The sequence below is a fragment of the Bos javanicus genome, chromosome 17 (assembly GCF_032452875.1).
Source record: "Bos javanicus breed banteng chromosome 17, ARS-OSU_banteng_1.0, whole genome shotgun sequence".
Lineage (NCBI taxonomy): Eukaryota > Metazoa > Chordata > Mammalia > Artiodactyla > Bovidae > Bos > Bos javanicus.
Genome location: NC_083884.1, coordinates 52,589,584 through 52,609,289, shown reverse-complemented (window position 1 = coordinate 52,609,289; position 19,706 = coordinate 52,589,584). Strand labels below are relative to the sequence as shown.

Sequence of the window (19,706 nt, the reverse complement as noted above, 5' to 3'; positions counted from 1 at the left end):
AGAGGACGAGTCTTGAGGCCAAATCTGGGACTGCCGCCAGAGCTGCGGAAGACACCGCCAAAGAAAGCCACCACCCAGTGTAGGCAGGGGTTCTGCAACTATTAACTCCTCTCTGTCCCTTTCTTCCCGCCTAGTTTTCATTCCTTCTGTCATCCGCATGTCCGGCCCTGTGGTCAGCGCGTCCCTGGTCGGAGGCACCGAGGATGTGACCGTGTCCCTGACACAGCTGCGGGACGAGATGGGTAAAGAGTCTGACCTTTCCTTTGGGGAGGGAAGAGGTTGGGCCAGCTTCAGGCCGCCCAAGAAGCCTGGCCAGGTGGCATCCTCTGAGTCCCTTGGCGCTGTCCCCTGCAAAGTCGTGATGGGGGCTGCTGCTGTGGACCAGAGAACTAACAGACAGGGTGAGTAAAAGAAAGCTTGAAATTACAAGTTAGCATTCACTGAGCTATCCCATGTACTTAAATACATCACCTCATTTTCCTAATAAGAACAGTAATGTCTTTTAATTCTGTTTAACAAATGAAGACACTGAAGTTCAGAGAGGTTGTCACTGGTCGAAAGTCACACAGCTTGTAAAGAGTCCAATCCTAGGCTTGGAAAGGTGTTCCATCCTAGGAAACCTGACTCAAGAGTGCAGTATCTTGGTAGCTGGGCAATACTCTCTTGTGTTCCAATCTCTTCTGTAGGTTTATTGCCAGTTCCCACCTGTGGCGAGCTGAACGATGAGACAGGAGACTGGAGTTTGACTGTCACCCCCACTGTGGTAAGGCCAGAGGTGGGAACCTTCTCAGTAGCATCTGCGGAGTCCTGCATCTGGTGCTCCTGCAGTGTTGTTTTCTCTCTCTCTCTCTCTTTTTGACTGTGCCCAGCAGCTTATCGGGTCTTAGTTCCCTGATCAGGGATTGATTGAACTTGGACCAAGGCAGTGAAAGCGCCGAGTCCTAACCACTGAACCGCCAGGGAACTTCCCCTGCGATGTTCTTTTAATCAGACAAGATAGAACTTAGTGCTTGGAACCACCATGAAACTGTGGGCTATCTGATCCTGTAGGTACTCATCCAGCCCAGAGGTTCTTGGACGAGTTTCAAGAAGCTTGTGAGGGAATTCCCTGGTGGTCCCATGGTTAGAACAACATGCTGTCACTGCCAAGGGCCCAGGTTCATTCCCAGGTTGGGGAACTAAGATCTCACAAGCTGCATGGCACAGCCAAAAAAAAAAAAAAAAAGCTGTGAACTCTCTAAAATTGTGTATAAAGTTTTGTATGTGTGCATTTTTTTCTGATGAGAGGCTTGCCAGCTTCTGTCAGATTATCAAATGAATCTGTGACTCAAAAGAGCTTCATGAATTGCTGGTCTCACCCAACTCTGGGCTTATGTGTAAGGACACTCAAGCCTGGAGAGATGAAATGTTTTCCACTTAATAGATATTTCATTGAGTGTCTAGTATCTGCAAAACATCAACTCCGAACATAAAAGACGAAACAGACTTTGCTTGCACCCCAGGAACCAGAGCCTGTTTCCGTGGACTTTTATTTATGTGTATTTAATCTGCCGGTAGGATAATAAAAGTGCCAGACAAATACCTTTATCAGACCTGTGTTCAGCTTTCTCTAAACAGAAAAAGGGCTTTCCAGGTGGCTCAGTGGTAAAGAATCCACCTGCCAATGCAGGAGACCTGGGCTCAGTCCCGGGGTCGGGAAGATCCCCTAGAGAAGGAAATGGCAACCCACTCCAGTATTCTTGCCTGGAGGATCCCATGGACAGAGAATCCTGCCAGGCTACAGTCTATGGAGTCACAAGTTGGACACGACTTGGTGACCAAACAACAAGCAGGCACAAGTTGCTTGCTTGTATGTTCAGCTGAGGATTAGGAATCAGGGCTTGTGTACTGCAGTAGATTTACAGGGTAAAATTGAGCAGAATGATGTCATCCTTGGGTCCAGTTTGCCTTTTGTAAAATGAATGGAGGCAGATTGATTTTACTTAATCTTACGTGTTCTCATAGATGCCGTTTTGAGTCACCATATAAAGTACAGTGATATTTTCCTTTCAGAATTCGTTGGAAGTGACCGTGAGGTTGGAAAGGGATATGCAGTCATGTTCCTCTAATGGGACAGATCCCTTCCTGGAGGCCCCGTGTATTGTCCAAGCTCTTCTTGTTTCAGCCTTTCATAATACATCCTGTTTAGCACATCTGCTCATTCATGTGGAAATTTATGCCAACTCCTCTCTGGGCCAAAATGCATCAGGCAAGTGAAGTCTCCGACTATCAAAATGTTTACTGCAGACGTTTGAATGTAAGTGTGTGCCATGCAGTTTGTGTGCTTCGCTTGTGAGTCTGTCTTGCTTTCCTAAACTTATTTTTCTTTTGTTTAATTTTCTTATTTTAAAAGTTTCCAGGGAATTCCCTGGTGGTCCGGTGATTTAGGGCTCCTCACTTTGAACTCAAGGGGCATGGGTTCGATCGCTGGTTGGGGAATTAAGATCCCATCAGCCACACAGCATGGCCAAAAAAGAAACCTGACAGGAGGGCTTAATAGTTGCTATACCACTCAGAGCAGCAACTTTTTTTTTCTTTTAAAAAATATGTTTAAGTATAGTTAGGTAATATTTCAGAATGTCCTTGTACAAATAGCCAAACTTAGGAAAATTAGAGTCTGTATATATTGGTAATTATGAGATGTCCACTCTGACCCCATGAAGGTATGAAAAATTTTGCACCCAGTCAGACAGAGATCAGAACAAGAAAAAGGATGGAAGGACAGCCAGGAGGTAAGCGGTATGCTTGGTAACAAGGAAGCTAGCCAACAATGTGGGAGGCATATAGATAGATTCACAAATATCTATCTATATATCACATAGTAAAACCCTATTCTAAAGTGCCTTGCTTACGTCTCAGATTTGATTATACTGAGGATCAAACCCTTACCCTTGTGACATGGTCTCTTATTCGGACTTTCTTGTTCTTGATACCACTGACATACTAGGGTTCTATTATATTATAGCGTAGAATATATAATAGTTGTTCTCTAGAAGCTTCAGTTATCCTCTCATTGAAGTTGACTGATACATAGAGTTTACACAAATAGTCACGTACATAGCTTTCCAACTATTAGTCTCTGGATTCTGAATTAGGAAGCTAAAATGTAATATATTCCTTTTCCAATCAGTGTGAAAATTACTAATTTCCCCCACACTTGAACCAGAATCAGGATGTGAAAATATGCATTCACAGTGTGATGGGACTTGAGGTTGAGTGTGTAGCTCAGTTAAATGAGATCTTGTGGTCAGATGGCTTCCAGATAAACTGCAGTGTCACCGTGGCTTCAGATTTTTTTTTTTTTAGTTGTGGTATAGTTCCTTTACAAGGTTGTACAACAAAGTGCATTAGCTATGTGTAGAGATACAACCCCCTTCTCTTGGGTCTCCCTTCCCACTCATCTAGTCGCCACAGAGCGCCGAGCTGAGCTCCCTGTGCTTTGTAGCAGGTTCCCACTAGCTATCAGTTTTACACGTGGCAGTGCGCATACCCACTCCCAGTCTCCCGGTTCCCCCACCCTCCATGTCCACACATTTGTTCCCTTCGTCTTCGTCTCTGTTTCTGCCCTGAAAATAGGTTCATCTGTATCATTTTTCTAGATTCTACATACATGCGTTCATATACAATATTTGTTTCTCTCTTTATGACTTACTTCACTCTGTATGACAGACTCTTGGTCTACCCGCGTTACTGCAAATGACCCCATTTTGTTCTTTTTATGTCTTGAGTAATATTTCATTGTCTTTACGTACCACATCATCTGTCAATGGACATTTAGGTCATGGCTTCAGGTTTATCTGTTGAAAGAGGTAATGAATTTGGAGGAGTAAATGCTTACAATCAGTCTGTGTTATGAAAGGAGTTGTGCAGTGTATTGAAAAATAAGTGCATTGCATTTGGCTTAACTTGCAAATCTTAGTGACTTGATCATCTTCAAGATCAACTGTGACTTCTTCAGTTTGTATAACTAGGACATTCTCTTCTATTTGGCTTTTTGTTGGAGGAGTAGATACAGGCCTCAGTAGATATAGCCCATCTCAGGGATACCTTCATGTGGAATACTGGTAACAGTGATTTGTAATACAACTCAGCTTTCTCTGAGTGAAAATGTGGCCATGTCTCATCAGTGTTTCACAGCTGAACTTCTCTGTTGTTTGTACTTTTCAGAAAATGTGACTGTCGTTCCCAACCAGGTGTATCAGCCCCTTGGTCCTTGCCCCTGCAATTTGACAGTGGGGGCCTGTGACATTCGCTGCTGCTGTGACCAGGTATGGTCTTTCTGATTATTGGGTGCAAAAACTGTGGTACCTGATAGCATGCGGAGGGCACCAGCAGTTCCCCATCAACAGCTTTGTAGTGCGTGGTCTTTCAAAAGCTGAGATTGTATGTCCTGTTTTCCAGTTGAGTATTTTCTTATCTAGCCTTTTCAGCCTAGTTTGTGGACAAAGGACTTTCCAGGTGACGGTAGTGGTAGAGAATCCACCTGCCAGTGCAGGAGATACAAGGACACTGGTTCAGTCCCTGGATCGGGAAGATCCCCTGGCATAGGAAATGGCAACCCACTCCAGTATTCTTGCCTGGAAAGTTCCATGGACAGAGGAGCTTGGTAGGCTACAGTTCATGGAGCTGCAGAGTTGGATATGACCGAGTGACTAAGCAGCAATTATGGCCAAAAAAAATGTCTGTTTGGATAAGTCCTGATTGTGATGATACTGAGAGGATGATTTTAATGTCTTACTTGGAAGCCTTTAAGAAAATATAAAAAGGAGAGAAAAATAAGTGATTTTTTAAGTGTTTTTTTTTTTTAGTAAATTCAACTATCGCAGTAATCTAATTTGAGGATGTTTCCAACACCCCCGAAAAGAAGCCATGTGTCCATTTGCAGTCACTCTCACTCATGCCCATCATCCCCAGACTGTTTTATGTTTGTTTGTTTTCACTAGAAATTAAGTATATTTATTTATCTGGGTGTAGTTGATTTGCAAATTATGTAAATTTCAGGTGTATAACATAGTTACACTTTTTAAACGTTATACTCCGTTTATAGTTATTATTATAAAATATTGGCTGTATTCCTTGTGCTGCACAATAATACACCCTTGTAGCTTATTTATTTTATACGTAGTAGTTGGTACCTCTTCATCCCCTCCACCTGTGTTGCCCCCTGCCCCATCCCCCTCCCCACTGGTGACCACTGGTTTGTTCTCTGTATCTGTGAGTCTGCTTCTTTTCTGTTATTTTCACTAGTTTGTTTTCCCAGGTCACTATTAATCTACTCTCTGTGTCTGTGGATTTGCCTCTTTTGGACATTGCATGTAAATGGAATCCGTCAGTCTGTAGGATTTGTGTCTCGCTTCTTCTTTTTTTTTTTTTTTTAAATATTTATTCCCCTGTGCCAGGTCTTGGTTGCCTCATGTGGGGTCTAGTTCCCTGACCAGGGATTGGCCCGGGCCCTCTGCACTGGGAGCCTGGCGTCTTAGCCCCTGGACCACCAAGGAAGCCCTGTGTCTGGCGTCTTTTGCCTAGCATCATGCTTTCAAGGGTCACCTGCGCTGTGGCGTGGGTTAGTGTTCCATTCCTTTTTATGGCCGAATCATCTTCTGTTGTGTGGATATATCACAGAGTGCTTAACCATTTATCAAGTGTGGACATTTAGATTGTGTTCACTTTTTGGCTACTATGAAGAATGCTTCTATGATACAAGAATATAAACCTGTATACAAGTTTTTGTTTGGACGTGTGTTTCCATTTCTTTTGGTTATGTTACCTAGGAGTGGAATTGCTTTGCCACATGGGAACTGCATGTTTAACCTTTTGGGGAACTGTTTCTCTTCTTTTTGGCTGAGCCACATAGCTTGTAGGATCTTAGTTCCCTGATTGGGGATTGAACCTGTGTCCTTGGCAATGGAAATGAGTCCTAACCCCTGGACTGCCAGGGAATTCCCTTGAGGAACTGTTTTTTCAAAGTAGCTACATCATTTCACATTCCCATCAGCACTGTATAAGGGTTGTAATTTTCCATGATGTCACCAACAATGGCTATAATAATCTTGATTACAGCCTTCCTTGAGGGTGTGAAGTGGCATTTCATTGTGATTTTGATCCATATTTCTCTAGTGGCAAATGATGTTGAACATCTTTTCAAAGGCTTATTGAATGTTTATATGTCTTCTTTGAAGAAATGTCTGTTGAGACCCTTTGGCCAGTTTTTAATTAGGTTGTCTTTTTGTTGTTTAATTTTGTTGTTAAATTACATTGTCTTTTTGTTTTTAAAGTTCACTATGCACTCTGGATTCTAGTCACTTATCAGATATATGATATGCCAAAAACTTCTCCTACTTGTCTAGGAAGTCCGTTTTCCTGTTGGTGTTCTTTGAAGCCCAAAAGTTTTAATTTGATAAAGTCCAGTTTATCAATTTTTTTCTTCCAGTTTTTAATTCAGTTCAGTTGCTCACTTGTGTCTGACTCTTTGTGACCCCATGGACTGCAGCATGCCAGGCTTCCCTGTCCATCGCCAACTTCTGGAGTTTATTCAAACTCATGTCCATTGAGTCAGTGATGCCATCCAACCATCTCATCCTCTGTTGTTCCCTTCTCCTGCCTTCAGTCTTTCCCAGCATCAGGGTCTTTTCAAATAAGTCAGTTCTTCGCATCAGGTGGCCAAAGTATTAGAGTTTCAGCTTCATCATCAGTCCTTCCAATGACTATTCAGGACTGATTTCCTTTAGGATGGACTTGTTGGATCTCCTTGCAGTCCGAGGTACTCTCAAATGTTCTCCAACACCACAGTTCAAAAGCATCAATTCTTCGGTGCTCAGCTTTCTTTATAGTCCAACTCTCACATCCATACATGACTATTGGAAAAACCATAGCTTTGACTAGATGGACCTTTGTTGGCAGTTTTATTGTGATATAATTGACACAGTCACTGTACGAGTTTAAGGTTTAAAGTATGGTTATTTGACTTCCATACATTATGAAGTGGTATCGCAATAAGTTTGGTGAACATTCATCATCTCGTATAGACACAAAATTAAAGAAATAGATGGAGGAGGAAGTGGCAACCGGCTCCAGTATTCTTGCCGGGAAAATCCTATGGACAGAGGAGCCTGGCAGCCTACAGTCCATGGGGTCGCAAAGAGTCAGGCATGACTGAGTGACTGTACACATTCACATGCATTCTAGAATCCAGTACAGACCCATTTAGATATGTGTATATATGCCTATGTTGTAGGTGAGGAACTTTCATTCGTGTTACAGTTTACAGAATGCATGGTTTAAAATAGATTTCTAGAACTTAAAAATATTTTTAAATCAATTTGGAGAGGATTTAGTTTTCTGAAAACAAAACATATTTTTTTCTCTCTTGACCTTGAACTACTTGAACTCTATGGTTTTCCAGTTCATTTACCATTTTGAGGAATGTGGCCTATACATACTGCTATATCTAAAAAGGATAACCAACAAGGACCTACTGCACAGCACAGGGAACTCTGCTCAATGTGATGTGACAGCCTGGATGGGAGGGGGATTTGGGGGAGAACAGATACATATTTATGTATGGCTGAGCCCCTTGGCTGTCCACCTAAAACTATCACAGCATTGTTAATCGGCTATACTCCAATATAAAATAAAAAGTTTTTTTAAAAAAGGACAAAAAGAAATAGAAAACTTTACTTGTGATGAGAACCCTTAGACTTTGCTGTCTTAGCAGCTTGCGTATATAGTGTACAGCAGTGTTAATTATATTGCTCTTGTAGATTACACCCTTAGTGTGTACTTATAAGAGGAAATTTGTACCTTTTGACCTCTTTCATCTAATTCTGCCTCCCTTTATTCCAGTTTTTGGTCATTGTTGTTGCTTATGGTTTTGGTGTCATTTCTAAGAATCCATTGTCTACTCCCAGATCAAATACATATTTTTAATTTTAATTTTTTAAATTAATTTTAATTGGAGTATAGTTGTTTTACAATGTTGTGTTAGTTTCTACTGTACAACAAAGTGAATTGGCTCTATGTAGATACATATATCCCCTCCTTCTTGGATTTCCTTCCCATTTAGGTCACCACAGAGTACTGAGTAGAGTTCCCTGTGCTGTACCTAGGTTCTCATTAGTTTTCCATTTTACCCATAGTCTCAATAGTGTGTATGTCAGCGCCGATCTCCCAGTTCATCCCGCCTCTCCTTTTCCCCATTGGTGTACCTGTGTTCTCTACCTCTGTGTCTCTAGTTCTTCTTTGCAAATAGGTTCATCTGGGTCTTTTTTCTAGATTCTACATATGTGTGTTAATATATGATATTTATTTTTCTCTTTCTAACTGACTTCACTCTGCATAACAGGCTCTAGGTCCATCCGAATAAAGTGACTTCTTGATGATACCAATCGGGTCATGATATAACAAGAATGATTCAAGGATTCTTCTGGAATTGTCCTTAGATTTCTCTGGACTAGGAATTTGAACGCTGTTGCTGTTGAGTGGCTAAGTTGTGTCCGACTCTTTGCGACCCCATGGACTGTAGCCCGCCAGGCTCCTGTGTCCATGGGATTTCCCAGGCAAGAATACTGGCGTGAGTGGTGATGCCAGTTGAAAATTCTCCACCTGTGGTCTATTTCATATTACCTTTTCTTTTTCGCATCTTATTTGTAGGCATGTCTTAGGTCCCCAGTTAAGATGTAAATTCTGTGAAGGTCCAAAGTTCCTGACTTGGAGCCTCGTAGGGAGATGACTTGCTGTGAGCGCAAACGCTCTCAGCCTGGAGGCCAGCTGTTTATTTCCTGTCTTCTCTACCACGCCCTGCTGGTCTCCAGCAGCAAGTGCATCACACTGGCCAGGAGATCCTGACAGCGGGCAGATGGGGGATTTAATCTTCTCTGAGCTTCTCTACATCTTCTTTCCAGGAATGCTCATCAGATTTAACAGCACTGTTCAGGGAGTCCTGTTTCCCAGGTGTTTTTGGAGGAGATGTTAATCCTCCCTTTGATCAGCTCTGCTCCATACAGATGTCACATGGAGTCCCCGACTGGTTTCCATTCCTGTGTGTGCAGCTTGCCAACTCACCCTTTCTCGGGTACTTCTACCATGGTTCCATGTAAGTGTCTGAAGGGCTGTCCGGGAGAGGGGTGCGCACCCAGATGGCCCTGGAATGTGGCCATGTCCTGGGGACCTCTCCAAAGGCTCCATTCAATCCCTCCATTCTAGATTCAGTTCTAGGTTTCACATAGTAAGTTTATTTTGTGTTAAGTATTTGAAAGAGCTGGTTGTTGTTCAGTCGCTAAGTCATGTCCAACTCTTTGCGACCCCATGAACTGTAACATGCCAGGCTTCCTTGTCCTTTACTATCTCCCAGAGTTTGCTCAAACTCATGTCCATTGAGTTGATGATGCCATCCAGCCATCTCATCATCTGTCGCTCCTTTCTCCTTCTGCCCTTAATCTTTCCCAGCATCAGGGTCTTTTCCAGTGAGTCGGCTCTTTACCTCAGGTGGCCAAAGTACTGGAGCTTTAGCTTCAGCAGTAGTCCTTCCAATGGATATATAGGGCTGGTTTCCTTTAGGATTGACTGGATTGATCTCCTTGCAGTCCAAGGGACTCTCAAGAGTCTTTTCTAGAACCACAGTTCTAAAGCATCAGTTCTTCTGTGCTTAGCCTTCTTTATGGACCAGCTCTCACATCCGTACATGACTACTGAAAAAAACCATAGCTTTGACTATAGGGACCTTTGTTGGCAAAGTCATGTCTCTAGGTTTGTCACATCTTTCCTTCCAAGGAACAAGCATCTTTTAATTTCATGGCTACAGTCACCATCCACAGTGATTTTGGAGCCCTCATTGAAAAGAAATTGATACCACAAATGGTTAATAGCGATTCTCTGGGTTGGGGGAAAGAGTGATGGGCTCGTGGGGGACTTTAACTTTTTGTCCTTTACATTTCTGTCTTGTTGACATTTTAAAGCAACTTTATTATTAGCACTGAAGTAAAACTCATGGAACATAAATTAACCGTTAACTACTTTAAAATGCACAGGTCAGTGGCATTTAGTACAAATATTATTTTGATAATTAAAAAAGCAGAGAAAAAATGTAAAACAATTGCTTTTATCATGTTAATGGTGGTTTCTCTCATCGATTTGCAGTTCCTCTGGACATCAAGTTTCCTTTGACATATATTTGCATACTGATCTAAAAGACTTTTCAGACTTTGGTTACAAACAAGGAGACCCCGTTATGACAGTAGATAAGGCATATTTTACTATTCCACAGGTAATCCTTTCAGTTTTAATATGCCAGAAGCTTTTTCTCACTTTCCCCTTCCTCTTACTAATTTAAGTCATGTTATTCTAAAAAAAAAAAAAATCTCTTCCTGAATTACGTATTTTTCTCCTATGGACTTTTCAGGCACTTAGCCATTTAAGGTCTCTGCATTGTGTTTTTTTCTGTTGATAGTCACTCTTAAATCAATCTGTCTTTGCTAAATCTCAGAGTGAACTTACTAAATAAAAACCAAAAGACCGTCTGGAAGTTTCCATGGAAGTAACTATTGTTTCTCACTTGTATTAGTTTAACAGGCAATTTCTAGTAAGCCATAAATACTTTTAAAATTTTATTTATTTTTTATTGAAGTATATTTGGCTTATGGTGTTGTGTTAATTAAATATTTAATAGAATTTTGAAAAATATTTTAAGACTTGAGTTTTATGTGAAATCTTACCTTTATTAAGTTCAAAATTATGAGGAAAAAGTATTTATGGGAAGATGACATGGGAGGCTAAACTGTTTCTCTTTACTATCCATATGAATCCATTCTTATGGCTTTAACAAAAATGCATTTGTAATGAGGGAGAGAAAATGAAGTTGAGGGACCCTCCCTGGCAGTCCAGTGGTTAAGACTCTGTGCTTCCACTGCAGGGGACACGGGTTCCCTCCCTGGCCGGGGGAACTAAGATCCTGTATGCTGCCTGGAATGGCCAAAAAGTGAAAAAACAAAAGACAACAACAGAAAAGAAACTGAAGCTGAATGTAATCATGTTTCTGCAAAGTAAATGATGCAAAGCAGGGAATTTTCTTTAGAAACTGTACTTACTGTGACCCTGCAGCCAGTGGCTTCCAGTTTGATTAGCAAGTCAAGTAGATACTCTGCTCAAGTCAGTTAACTAGTGAATGCCCTAGTCTTTATTGGAGCTAACCCAGCAGTAGAAGCAGGCTGCAGAAAGGATGCTTTTCCAAGACACTGATCTCTTTTTTCTATGATCAGAAAGGAGGTCATAAATCTGTCGGTATTCCCCCCTTGCCCTCAGGTGTCCCTGGCTGGGCAGTGCCTCTACAACGCTCCTGTGGCTTTCCTGCAAAATTTTGATGTTCAGTGCGTTACTAGCCTGGAGGAGTACCTAGAACGAGATGGAATTACCAGTGCAAAGATAAAGAATGGTGCTATGGGAGGTAAGTTATGTCCATTTGAGCATGGACCTTAGATGCCAATTAGATGCCAAGAATAGCAGGTTGTTTGATGGCGTTTGGGGAGTGGAGGGGAGCTGAGTAGTTGGCGCACAGGGCAGGCATAGGCACTGTATTTGTTTGGCAAACTTTCATTTTCGTAGGTAAATGTGAACATGTGAGGTTCATGTTCTCCTGTGGAAGTTCATTTATGTATGTTTTTTCAGGCATAGTTACACCGAAAGTAATCTACGAGGAAGCAACTGACTTAGACAGATTCATCACCAATACAGGTATTTTAATGTTATATATATATAACATTATAATGTATATAATTTCTCACAAGGAATATATACAGTAAGTCCCTATATACAAATCTTCAAGTTTTGAACTTTGCAAGATGCAAACACGTGTTCCGCCACCATCAGGCCTGAGTGAAATTTCATCTTGTCCTTTGTCTCCTATTGCTGACGATACTATAGCTCTACCATCTCCCAGCTCCTCTCCCTCCTCGCCTCTACACTCGATGCCAGCCCCTGTATGCCAGTTCTGGTACTGTACTTTTCAAGGTCCTGTACTGAAGGATTAGAAATGTTTTCTTCATTGTTTGTGTTTGTTTTTAATGTATTATTTGTGTGAAAACTATTATTAACCTATCACAGTACAGTACTATAGAGCCAATTGCATCAGTTGGGTACCTAGGCTAACCGTGTTGGACTTATGAACATGGAATGGAACTCGTTCGTATGCAAGAGACTTACCGTAGTCCCAGAGTAGAACATATTTTCATTAAGAATTCTAGAAGATTTGTAGTTGTTAGAGAAATATCCCACTAGTATTTTGCTTTTTCCTTGTTCTATCTTGACTTACTGTGGAGTAACATCTGTGACCTTGAACCCAATCCTTCTCAGTCCTAGATTATGTGGGTTCCAGGGTCCCTCCTTGTTCTCTGAGTATGTGGGCTTTTTCTTAAGTGTTTTTCAGAGAGTTAAGGGTTCTTTAGGACCCAGCATTTTCACTTCTTGCTTGCTTTTCTTTTTCCAGTCATTAAACTCTGTGATTGTAATGCAGCCAACTGAAGTACATAGAATTTGGCCAATATTACCAGGACTTTTGTTTTTCCATGAAGGATACTACGTGTGTTTCTTTTCAATGTGTTATAATTCTTGGAACTTACTCTTTCCTTCCATCAGCTATTAGTACAATATAGTAGTGAACTAGACACCAGGCCCCTGCTCTTAAAGAGCTGACATTCTGTAATCTTTGCTTTAACAGACGTAATCTTTACCAGATGTAATCTTTCTGTAATCTTGCATTTCACAGATACTCTTCCAAGCCCGTGCTCTGCACTAGGCTGTGAGCTGGGTACCAGGGAGGCTGAAATAGAGGAAAGGGACAGGGACTTTCCTGGTGGTCCAGTGGTTAAGACTCCATGCTCCCAATGCAGGGGGCCCAGATTTGATCCTTGGTCAGGGGGCTATGTCCCACATGGTGCAACTAAGAGTTCCCATGCCACACCTAAGACCCAAAGCAGCCAAATAAATGAATAAATAAAAAGTAAATATTTTTTAAAAAGGGAAGGGATGGAGCTCACTCAGTTTATTGGGATGGTGTGGAAAGAGGAGGTAGCTAATGCTGACTTGGGTGGAGATCTGAGGATGGCTTCTTGAGGAGGTGATGACCCTGCTGTGTAAAGGAATTGGGTCTGCAGGGCAGGGATGGGGGTGGGGGATGGCCACCCAGGCAGAGGGAACTGCGCATAATAGGCTTGACCCCTTAAAGGAAGGTCTTTAATATTTTTATTTTTAGGTCTTTAATTTATGAAAGTACTCTCTTATTTCCAGAAACACTTTTAAGTACTGGACCAGCCCCCAGGAACGTGAACGTGGAAGAACATTATATTTTCAGGTGGAATAATAATACAATCAGTGAAATAAACGTCAGAATTATCAGGGCAGAAATTAATGCCCAGCAGAAAGGTAACTTTGTGAAGGGCAGCGAGAATGCTTTTAATTTAAAGCGTTTTTTTCTTTCTTCACGATTCTCATAATTATACCAGATAAACTAATTCAGACCTGTTTTTCTTATTTGTGTTTATGATTTAATCAGAAAACAGTGGAGTTTTTTTTTTTTTTTGCATGTTGAAATGCAATTATAAGGTAAAGAAAACAACACTATGGTGGATAATTTCTTAGTAAATTGGTGACATTATGTTTTTATTTTATTTCTAGGAATCATGACACAGAGATTTACAGTGAAATTTTTAAGCTATAACAGTGGTAATGAACAGGAATGGTCTGGAAACCCAGGTGAGAGTGCATATCAATCACTGATCTTACAAACACATTTTAGTTCAACACTCCTGTGCTATAATGATGATTGTAAATAATTGTTTCCAATTTTAGTTTGTGACTCTGACCTTTCTTTTTTTCTTTTGTGACACTGTATTCTTTTCCTGCTAACAGCTTACTTTTTTTTCATAAAGTGTTATATATAGTCTGAGTTGTAAAGCTAAAACAGTCTTTCTCTTTAGCTACTGGTCTTTTTTTAAATGAAATAATGTATTTGATTGATGTATAGTTGATTTACAGTGTTGTGTTAGTTTCAGATATATAGCACAGTGACCCAGTTATACACACGTGGATATACTCCCCCTCGTATTCCTTCCCTCTATGGTCTATCAGGAGACACTGAATACAGATCCCTGTGATACACAGTAGGTCCCCACTGTTTATCTGTTTTATGTATACAATCATTTGTATCTCCTAATCTCAAACTCCTAATTCCTCCCTCCCTCCCTCTTTTTTTTTTTGGTGGGGGAGGTGGGAGGCTGTGCTCCACGGCCTCTGAGATCCTCACTCCCTGATGAGGGATTGAACCTGGGCTTCAGCAGTGACAGTGTGGAGTGCTAAACTTGATCACCAGGGAACTCCATTACTATCTTCAGCACGCAGTAATTAATCACGAAGGAACAACTTTTATTTTAACTTTTAGAGAATTCCATTACTATTCTTCAGCACGCAGTAATTAATCACGAAGGAACAACTTTTTTAAACTTTTAGTAACTTTTTGCTTTGCATGATCTTCAATATTTATGTATACTGATTTAATTATACACAATTCTGTATATATATATATTTTTTTCTTTTAAATAGGCTTTTAATGTTAGGGTTTATTGTTGGCTTCTAAGAGCAGACTCTGGTTAAGTCAAGGTACAGTACAGAAGTTATGTAAAATCAGTATGGAAGTTCAATGTTGCTTTTCCTACTCAGTGATTTTGAAGAAATGAAGTAGTTCTAGTGTGATTTTTTTTTCTTTATTTTCTAAACTGCATGTCTATGGCCGCCTAAGGCATTCCTCTGTGTATTTATTGGCTACTACAGTATTTCGAGAAGTGTTTGGGACATTTCTTTAAATTATGTACAACCCAAAATGTTGATGTTTTGTATGGATCACAAGTGCAGCATTCCTTAATTATTTCTGTTATAAGTGACAATTGTTATTTAAAGAATGACATATGTACTGCATGAAAACATTATGACCTTTTTCTCTTAGTTTATATAAACTCCAAGGTAACTGAGGGGGAAAAAAAAGAGACCAGGCTCCTGAAATTTAAGAATTTTTATGTCACGAAAAAAAAGAGACCAGGCTCCTGAAATTTAAGAATTTTTATGTCACTGACTTAATTTGACAAGATTTCTGAGAAAACCTGTCAGAATATATGAGAAATGTTGATGCTCTCGTCAACAAAGAATACATCAAGAGCCAGAACCAATCAGGCAGAGACGCAGCTTGTATATAGAGAGACAGTGTCTCTCTAGTACTTTCTGAGGCTGGATGGGGTTTTTTGAGGACTATCTGACATGGGCCCTGTCCTCAGGGACTCTCTTCTTTGGAGCTGACGGTGCTAAGTCACAGGAAACAACAGTGAACGACCCAAGATAATTAACAAACGAGGTCGGTTACTAGGGTCAGTTGCTCCAGGATTCAGAGGAGCAGAATGTTGACCATTTGCCCAGACTGCATCACTAAGGAACAGTGTTGAATGTCCAGCACGTGCTAGGTTTTGTTTTGTTTTTTAAAAAGTATGTATTTATTTATCTGGGTGTATTGGGTTGATATGTGGGATCTAGTTTCCCTGAGCCATGTGGGATCCCGACCAGGGTTCAAACCCAAGGCCCCTGTGTTGGAAGGTGGATTCTTAACCACTGGACCACCAGGAAAGTCTGCATGCCAGGTTTTGCTCCTAGGCTGGAGGAAAAGCACCGAGCAAGTCAGAACCCTGCCCTGTGTTTCCACTGTGGGCTGCGTGGAGGAGACTGTGTCTTGAGAAGCAGATAATTGGAAAGGGTGCTGGGGATAGGAATAACCTGGGGGAAGCCAAGGAGGCAGACATGAGCATGAAGTGTACTCTGGCAGGATTAGACCCATGGCCTGAGGGGAGGCCGCTTATTGGGAAGGGTGGGGCGTAATGTTGGAAACGCAAACACCATGCAGGAACCTCGATGGTATCCCAGTTTATATAAACAAAGTGAAAGTGAAAGTCACTCAGTCGTGTCTGACTCTTTGCGACCTTATGGACTATATAGTCCGTGGAATTCTCCAGGCCAGAATACTGGATTGGGTAGACTTTCCCTTCTCCAGGGGATCTTCCCAACTGAGGGATTGAGCCCAGGTCTTCCACATTGCAGACAGATACCTTACCAGCTGAGTCACAAGGGAAGACCAAGAATACTAGAGTGGGTAGCCTATCCCTTCTCTAGCAGATTTTCCCAACCCAGGAATCAAACCAGGGTCTCCTGCATTGCAGGCAGATTCTTTACCAGCTGAGAACAACGCTACTGTAATATGCATTTTTGGAAGGGACATAGGAAATATGCATATGAACTGGATATGATATGATATGATTATAAGGGGTTATTATTAATTTTCTTAGAAATATTGACATCATGATGATGTAGGGAAATATCCTTAGTTTTGAGAGATGTCTGATGGAGCTTTCATGATATGAGTTGTATGATGCCTACAACTTATTTTCAAATAGTCCTGCCCCTCTCACCCCAAATATATATACTTTTATAATAGATAAGACAAGTATCTATTATATTTCATATTAATATAAATTAATATATTTGTGCTGTTTTATTGAAATTTGTGTTTTGGTGTTATAAAGCTTCTAAAAATGGGAAATATTTTATCTATCCCTAAGGAAAGATCTTTGGGGTGCACATTAGATATGTTAAGATCAGAAGAGCAGTGGGCCCTGAATGGCTCATGATCTAGCAGTCAGAGGCACTTTACAAAGGAGAGGAACACTCTGGTAATGAACAGGCCCAGGGGTTCCCTTGGACTTGAGGCGTCCATTCTAATTTTCCCTACGGGAGCCCTGGAGAAGGAGATGGCAACCCACTCCAGTATTCTTGCCTGGAGAATTTCCTGACATAGGAGCCTGGCAGGCTACAGTCCATGGGATCGAAAAGAGTCAGACATGACTGAATGACTAACACTTACTTAAGAAGAATACAGCTAAATATTAACAGTGGTTGACTTTAGGTGGTGGCTGTATTGAGTGAGGTTCATGGTGTTACTTTTAACTTTTCTGTGCTTGTGAACTTTTTCACATTAAAAAGGTGGAAATCGTAAGCTGGATTACTAGGAAATGGATGGGAATAGGAGCTAAATCAGACCTTGGGGTTGAATTAGTTTACTGGAAAAAGGCTACATGGGAAAGTTACTCTGGTTTTAAGTTTCCTTTATGAGCCCCTGTGATAAGCCGTACTTATCTCTCAGTGAGTGTTCATGAACTGGCCTGCCCAGCAGCTTATTGTTCTCCAAGGTGAGAATTCTAAGACTGATTCCTTCCTAGTTTTCATTTCTCAGATTTCACTTTAAAAGCGTCTTCAAAAAACCACACTAACATCTGTGTTTTGGAATCTGAAAAAGAACATGTCTATAAGTGAGTCACTTTGCTGTACACCTGAAACTAACACAGCACTGTAATCAACTATACCTCAATAAAAGGGCTTCCCTTGTGGCTCAGCTGTAAAGCACCTGCCTACAATGCGGGAGACCCAGGTTCGAGAAGGCAATGGCAACCCACTCCAGTATTCTTGCCTGGAAAATCCCATGGACGGAGGAGCCCGGTAGGCTGCAGTCCATGGGGTTGCAAGGAGTAGGACACAACTGAACGACTTCGCTTCATACCTCAATAAAAAACGAAACAAATGAAAGGAGTTATGTTGATGTCCTTCTCTTGAGGGTATTCTGAAAAAGAACTTTGAGCGCATGTTTCCTTTCATTGTGGATTCCTCCTTTCTGTTATTTGACGAGCTAGCGCCTGTTGCATTGAAATAAACTACGAGGGAAAGATGCTCATTCTCCTGTGTTGTGTTTGTCTAGGTTACCAACTTGGCAAGCCTGTTCGAGCTCTAAGCACCAACGGGACAAATAATGTCACAACTTTACACCTTTGGTATCCTGGTAATCTGATTTGATGATATGACTAGCTGTCTGGTGAACTAGTGGAGAAGGCAATGGCACCCCACTCCAGTACTCTTGCCTGGAAAATCCCATGGACAGAGAAGCCTGGTGGGCTGCAGTCCATGGGGTCGCTAAGAGTCGGACAGGACTGAGCGACTTCACTTTCACTTTTCACTTTCACGCATTGGAGAAGGAAATGGCAACCCACTCCAGTGTTCTTGCCTGGAGAATCCCAGGGACGGCGGAGCCTGGTGGGCTGCCGTCTATGGGGTCGCACAGAGTCGGACATGACTGAAGCAACTTAGCAGCAGCAGCAGCTGGTGAACTATAATTGGAAATATTGCCATATTTTGAATCTGATCGAGTAACCAATTACTTTAAAGCCTGGTGTGTTTATTTAGCCTAGGGGTGGTTGTTTTCCATGCTTCTGCAGCTTCCTTTTCTTTTTTCTTTCTTTCTATAAAAAATGTTAACTGTTTTCGCTTGAAGTGCTGATTTTCAATAAGAGATTTAAATATGAAAGTGGCTGGAGACTCCATCGTCATTGTTGTCATTGATTAACCCAAGATGGTGCTAATCAGAGACAGGAAAATAGTTTCATTCCAAACTATGGAAAATCTTTGCATCAGTGGTAATTACCCACATGTGCCAGAAGGCATTAAATTTCAGGTTCAGAATAAACCCCTGATCCCTGTCCAGGTATTTTGATACAGAAAGAAACCTTTGTTCAGCTTTCAGAGGATTAGAGTAACAATGACCTCATTTCTAGAGAACTGGAAACTATTTCTGCTTGTTGTTCTCTGTTTTTTTTTTTTAAGAAAAACTTTGAGGTAAATCTTCTACTTACTTTTGTTTTGCAAAAATAGCAAGAGAATAATCTTTTTATTTTATAGCCGGAAGGAGCTTGTGTTCGACAGCAACTCACAAACCCATTTTATTTGGAGAAAACGTACTATCTGGGTGCCTTTTAGAAGTTGGAATTAATGAAAACTGTACTAAGCTTAGGTGAGTGTCTCACTGATGGATTTATCTACGTTTTGAGTGGTTTGCTTAAATTTAATTCACCCCCCTCCCCGCCCCCCGCACCATGAGTATTAAAGACAGCATGAAAAACTTCAGTCTGAATGAAACTTATGTGAAAGTGATAGTAAATAGTACAAACGTCATGGACTTCCCTGGTGCTCGAGTGGTTAGTAATCCATCTGTCAATACAGGGGAAACGGGTTTGATCCCTGGTCCAGGAAGATCCCATATGCTTCGAAGCAGCTAAACCCTCAGGCCACAGCTAGTGAGCCTGTGCTCTGCAACAAGAGAAAGCCCGCATGCAGCAACAAAGACCCAGCGCAGCCAAATAATAATAAATAAATTAAAAAACAGTACAAACTTCCAGTACAATTTAGAGTTGATTCAAACATCAGCATAAGTGCAAATAGACATTCTCGGAAGTTTCATCGGTATTTATGCAAATTTCTCTGGGAAGTTTGTTCACATCATTGGAAACCCCACATTCCTAGAAAATCAGAGAAAGGGTTGGAGCTAAGTGTCATCGGTGATTAACATTTAAAGAATTTTTAAGCTTTGTTACATGATGTATAAAGAATTTCCCATTTAATTATCTGGGTGGGATTTGGAAAATGTATGGATATTCATATGCATTCTTTTTTTTTTTTTTATTGATGCAAAATTCACACAACATAATCATTTTAACAGTTGACTGGCATTTAGTGCATTCATAATGTTGTACAACTACCACCTC

General features: G+C 41.1%; 1 protein-coding gene across 9 annotated transcripts in view; it reads left to right on the top strand.

Moving 5' to 3' along the window:
* TCTN2 (tectonic family member 2) overlaps window positions 1-19,706 on the top strand; it is a 29,166-nt gene that overhangs the window by 494 nt on the left and 8,966 nt on the right. For 3 of the 9 annotated variants that reach the window (XM_061384593.1, XM_061384587.1, XM_061384596.1), the window contains exons 2-14: window positions 135-242; window positions 687-775; window positions 2,053-2,248; window positions 2,703-2,771; window positions 4,207-4,307; window positions 8,940-9,130; window positions 10,174-10,300; window positions 11,335-11,476; window positions 11,698-11,763; window positions 13,315-13,449; window positions 13,702-13,779; window positions 17,870-17,950; window positions 18,844-18,955. In XM_061384593.1, the coding sequence (XP_061240577.1) occupies window positions 135-242; window positions 687-775; window positions 2,053-2,248; window positions 2,703-2,771; window positions 4,207-4,307; window positions 8,940-9,130; window positions 10,174-10,300; window positions 11,335-11,476; window positions 11,698-11,763; window positions 13,315-13,449; window positions 13,702-13,779; window positions 17,870-17,950; window positions 18,844-18,955 (1,495 nt within the window). Of the gene's footprint in view, window positions 1-134; window positions 243-686; window positions 776-2,052; window positions 2,249-2,702; window positions 2,772-4,206; window positions 4,308-8,939; window positions 9,131-10,173; window positions 10,301-11,334; window positions 11,477-11,697; window positions 11,764-13,314; window positions 13,450-13,701; window positions 13,780-17,869; window positions 17,951-18,843; window positions 18,956-19,706 lie in introns of those variants that run through there. The other 6 variants (XM_061384588.1, XM_061384592.1, XM_061384589.1 and 3 more) reach the window with 6 other exon arrangements.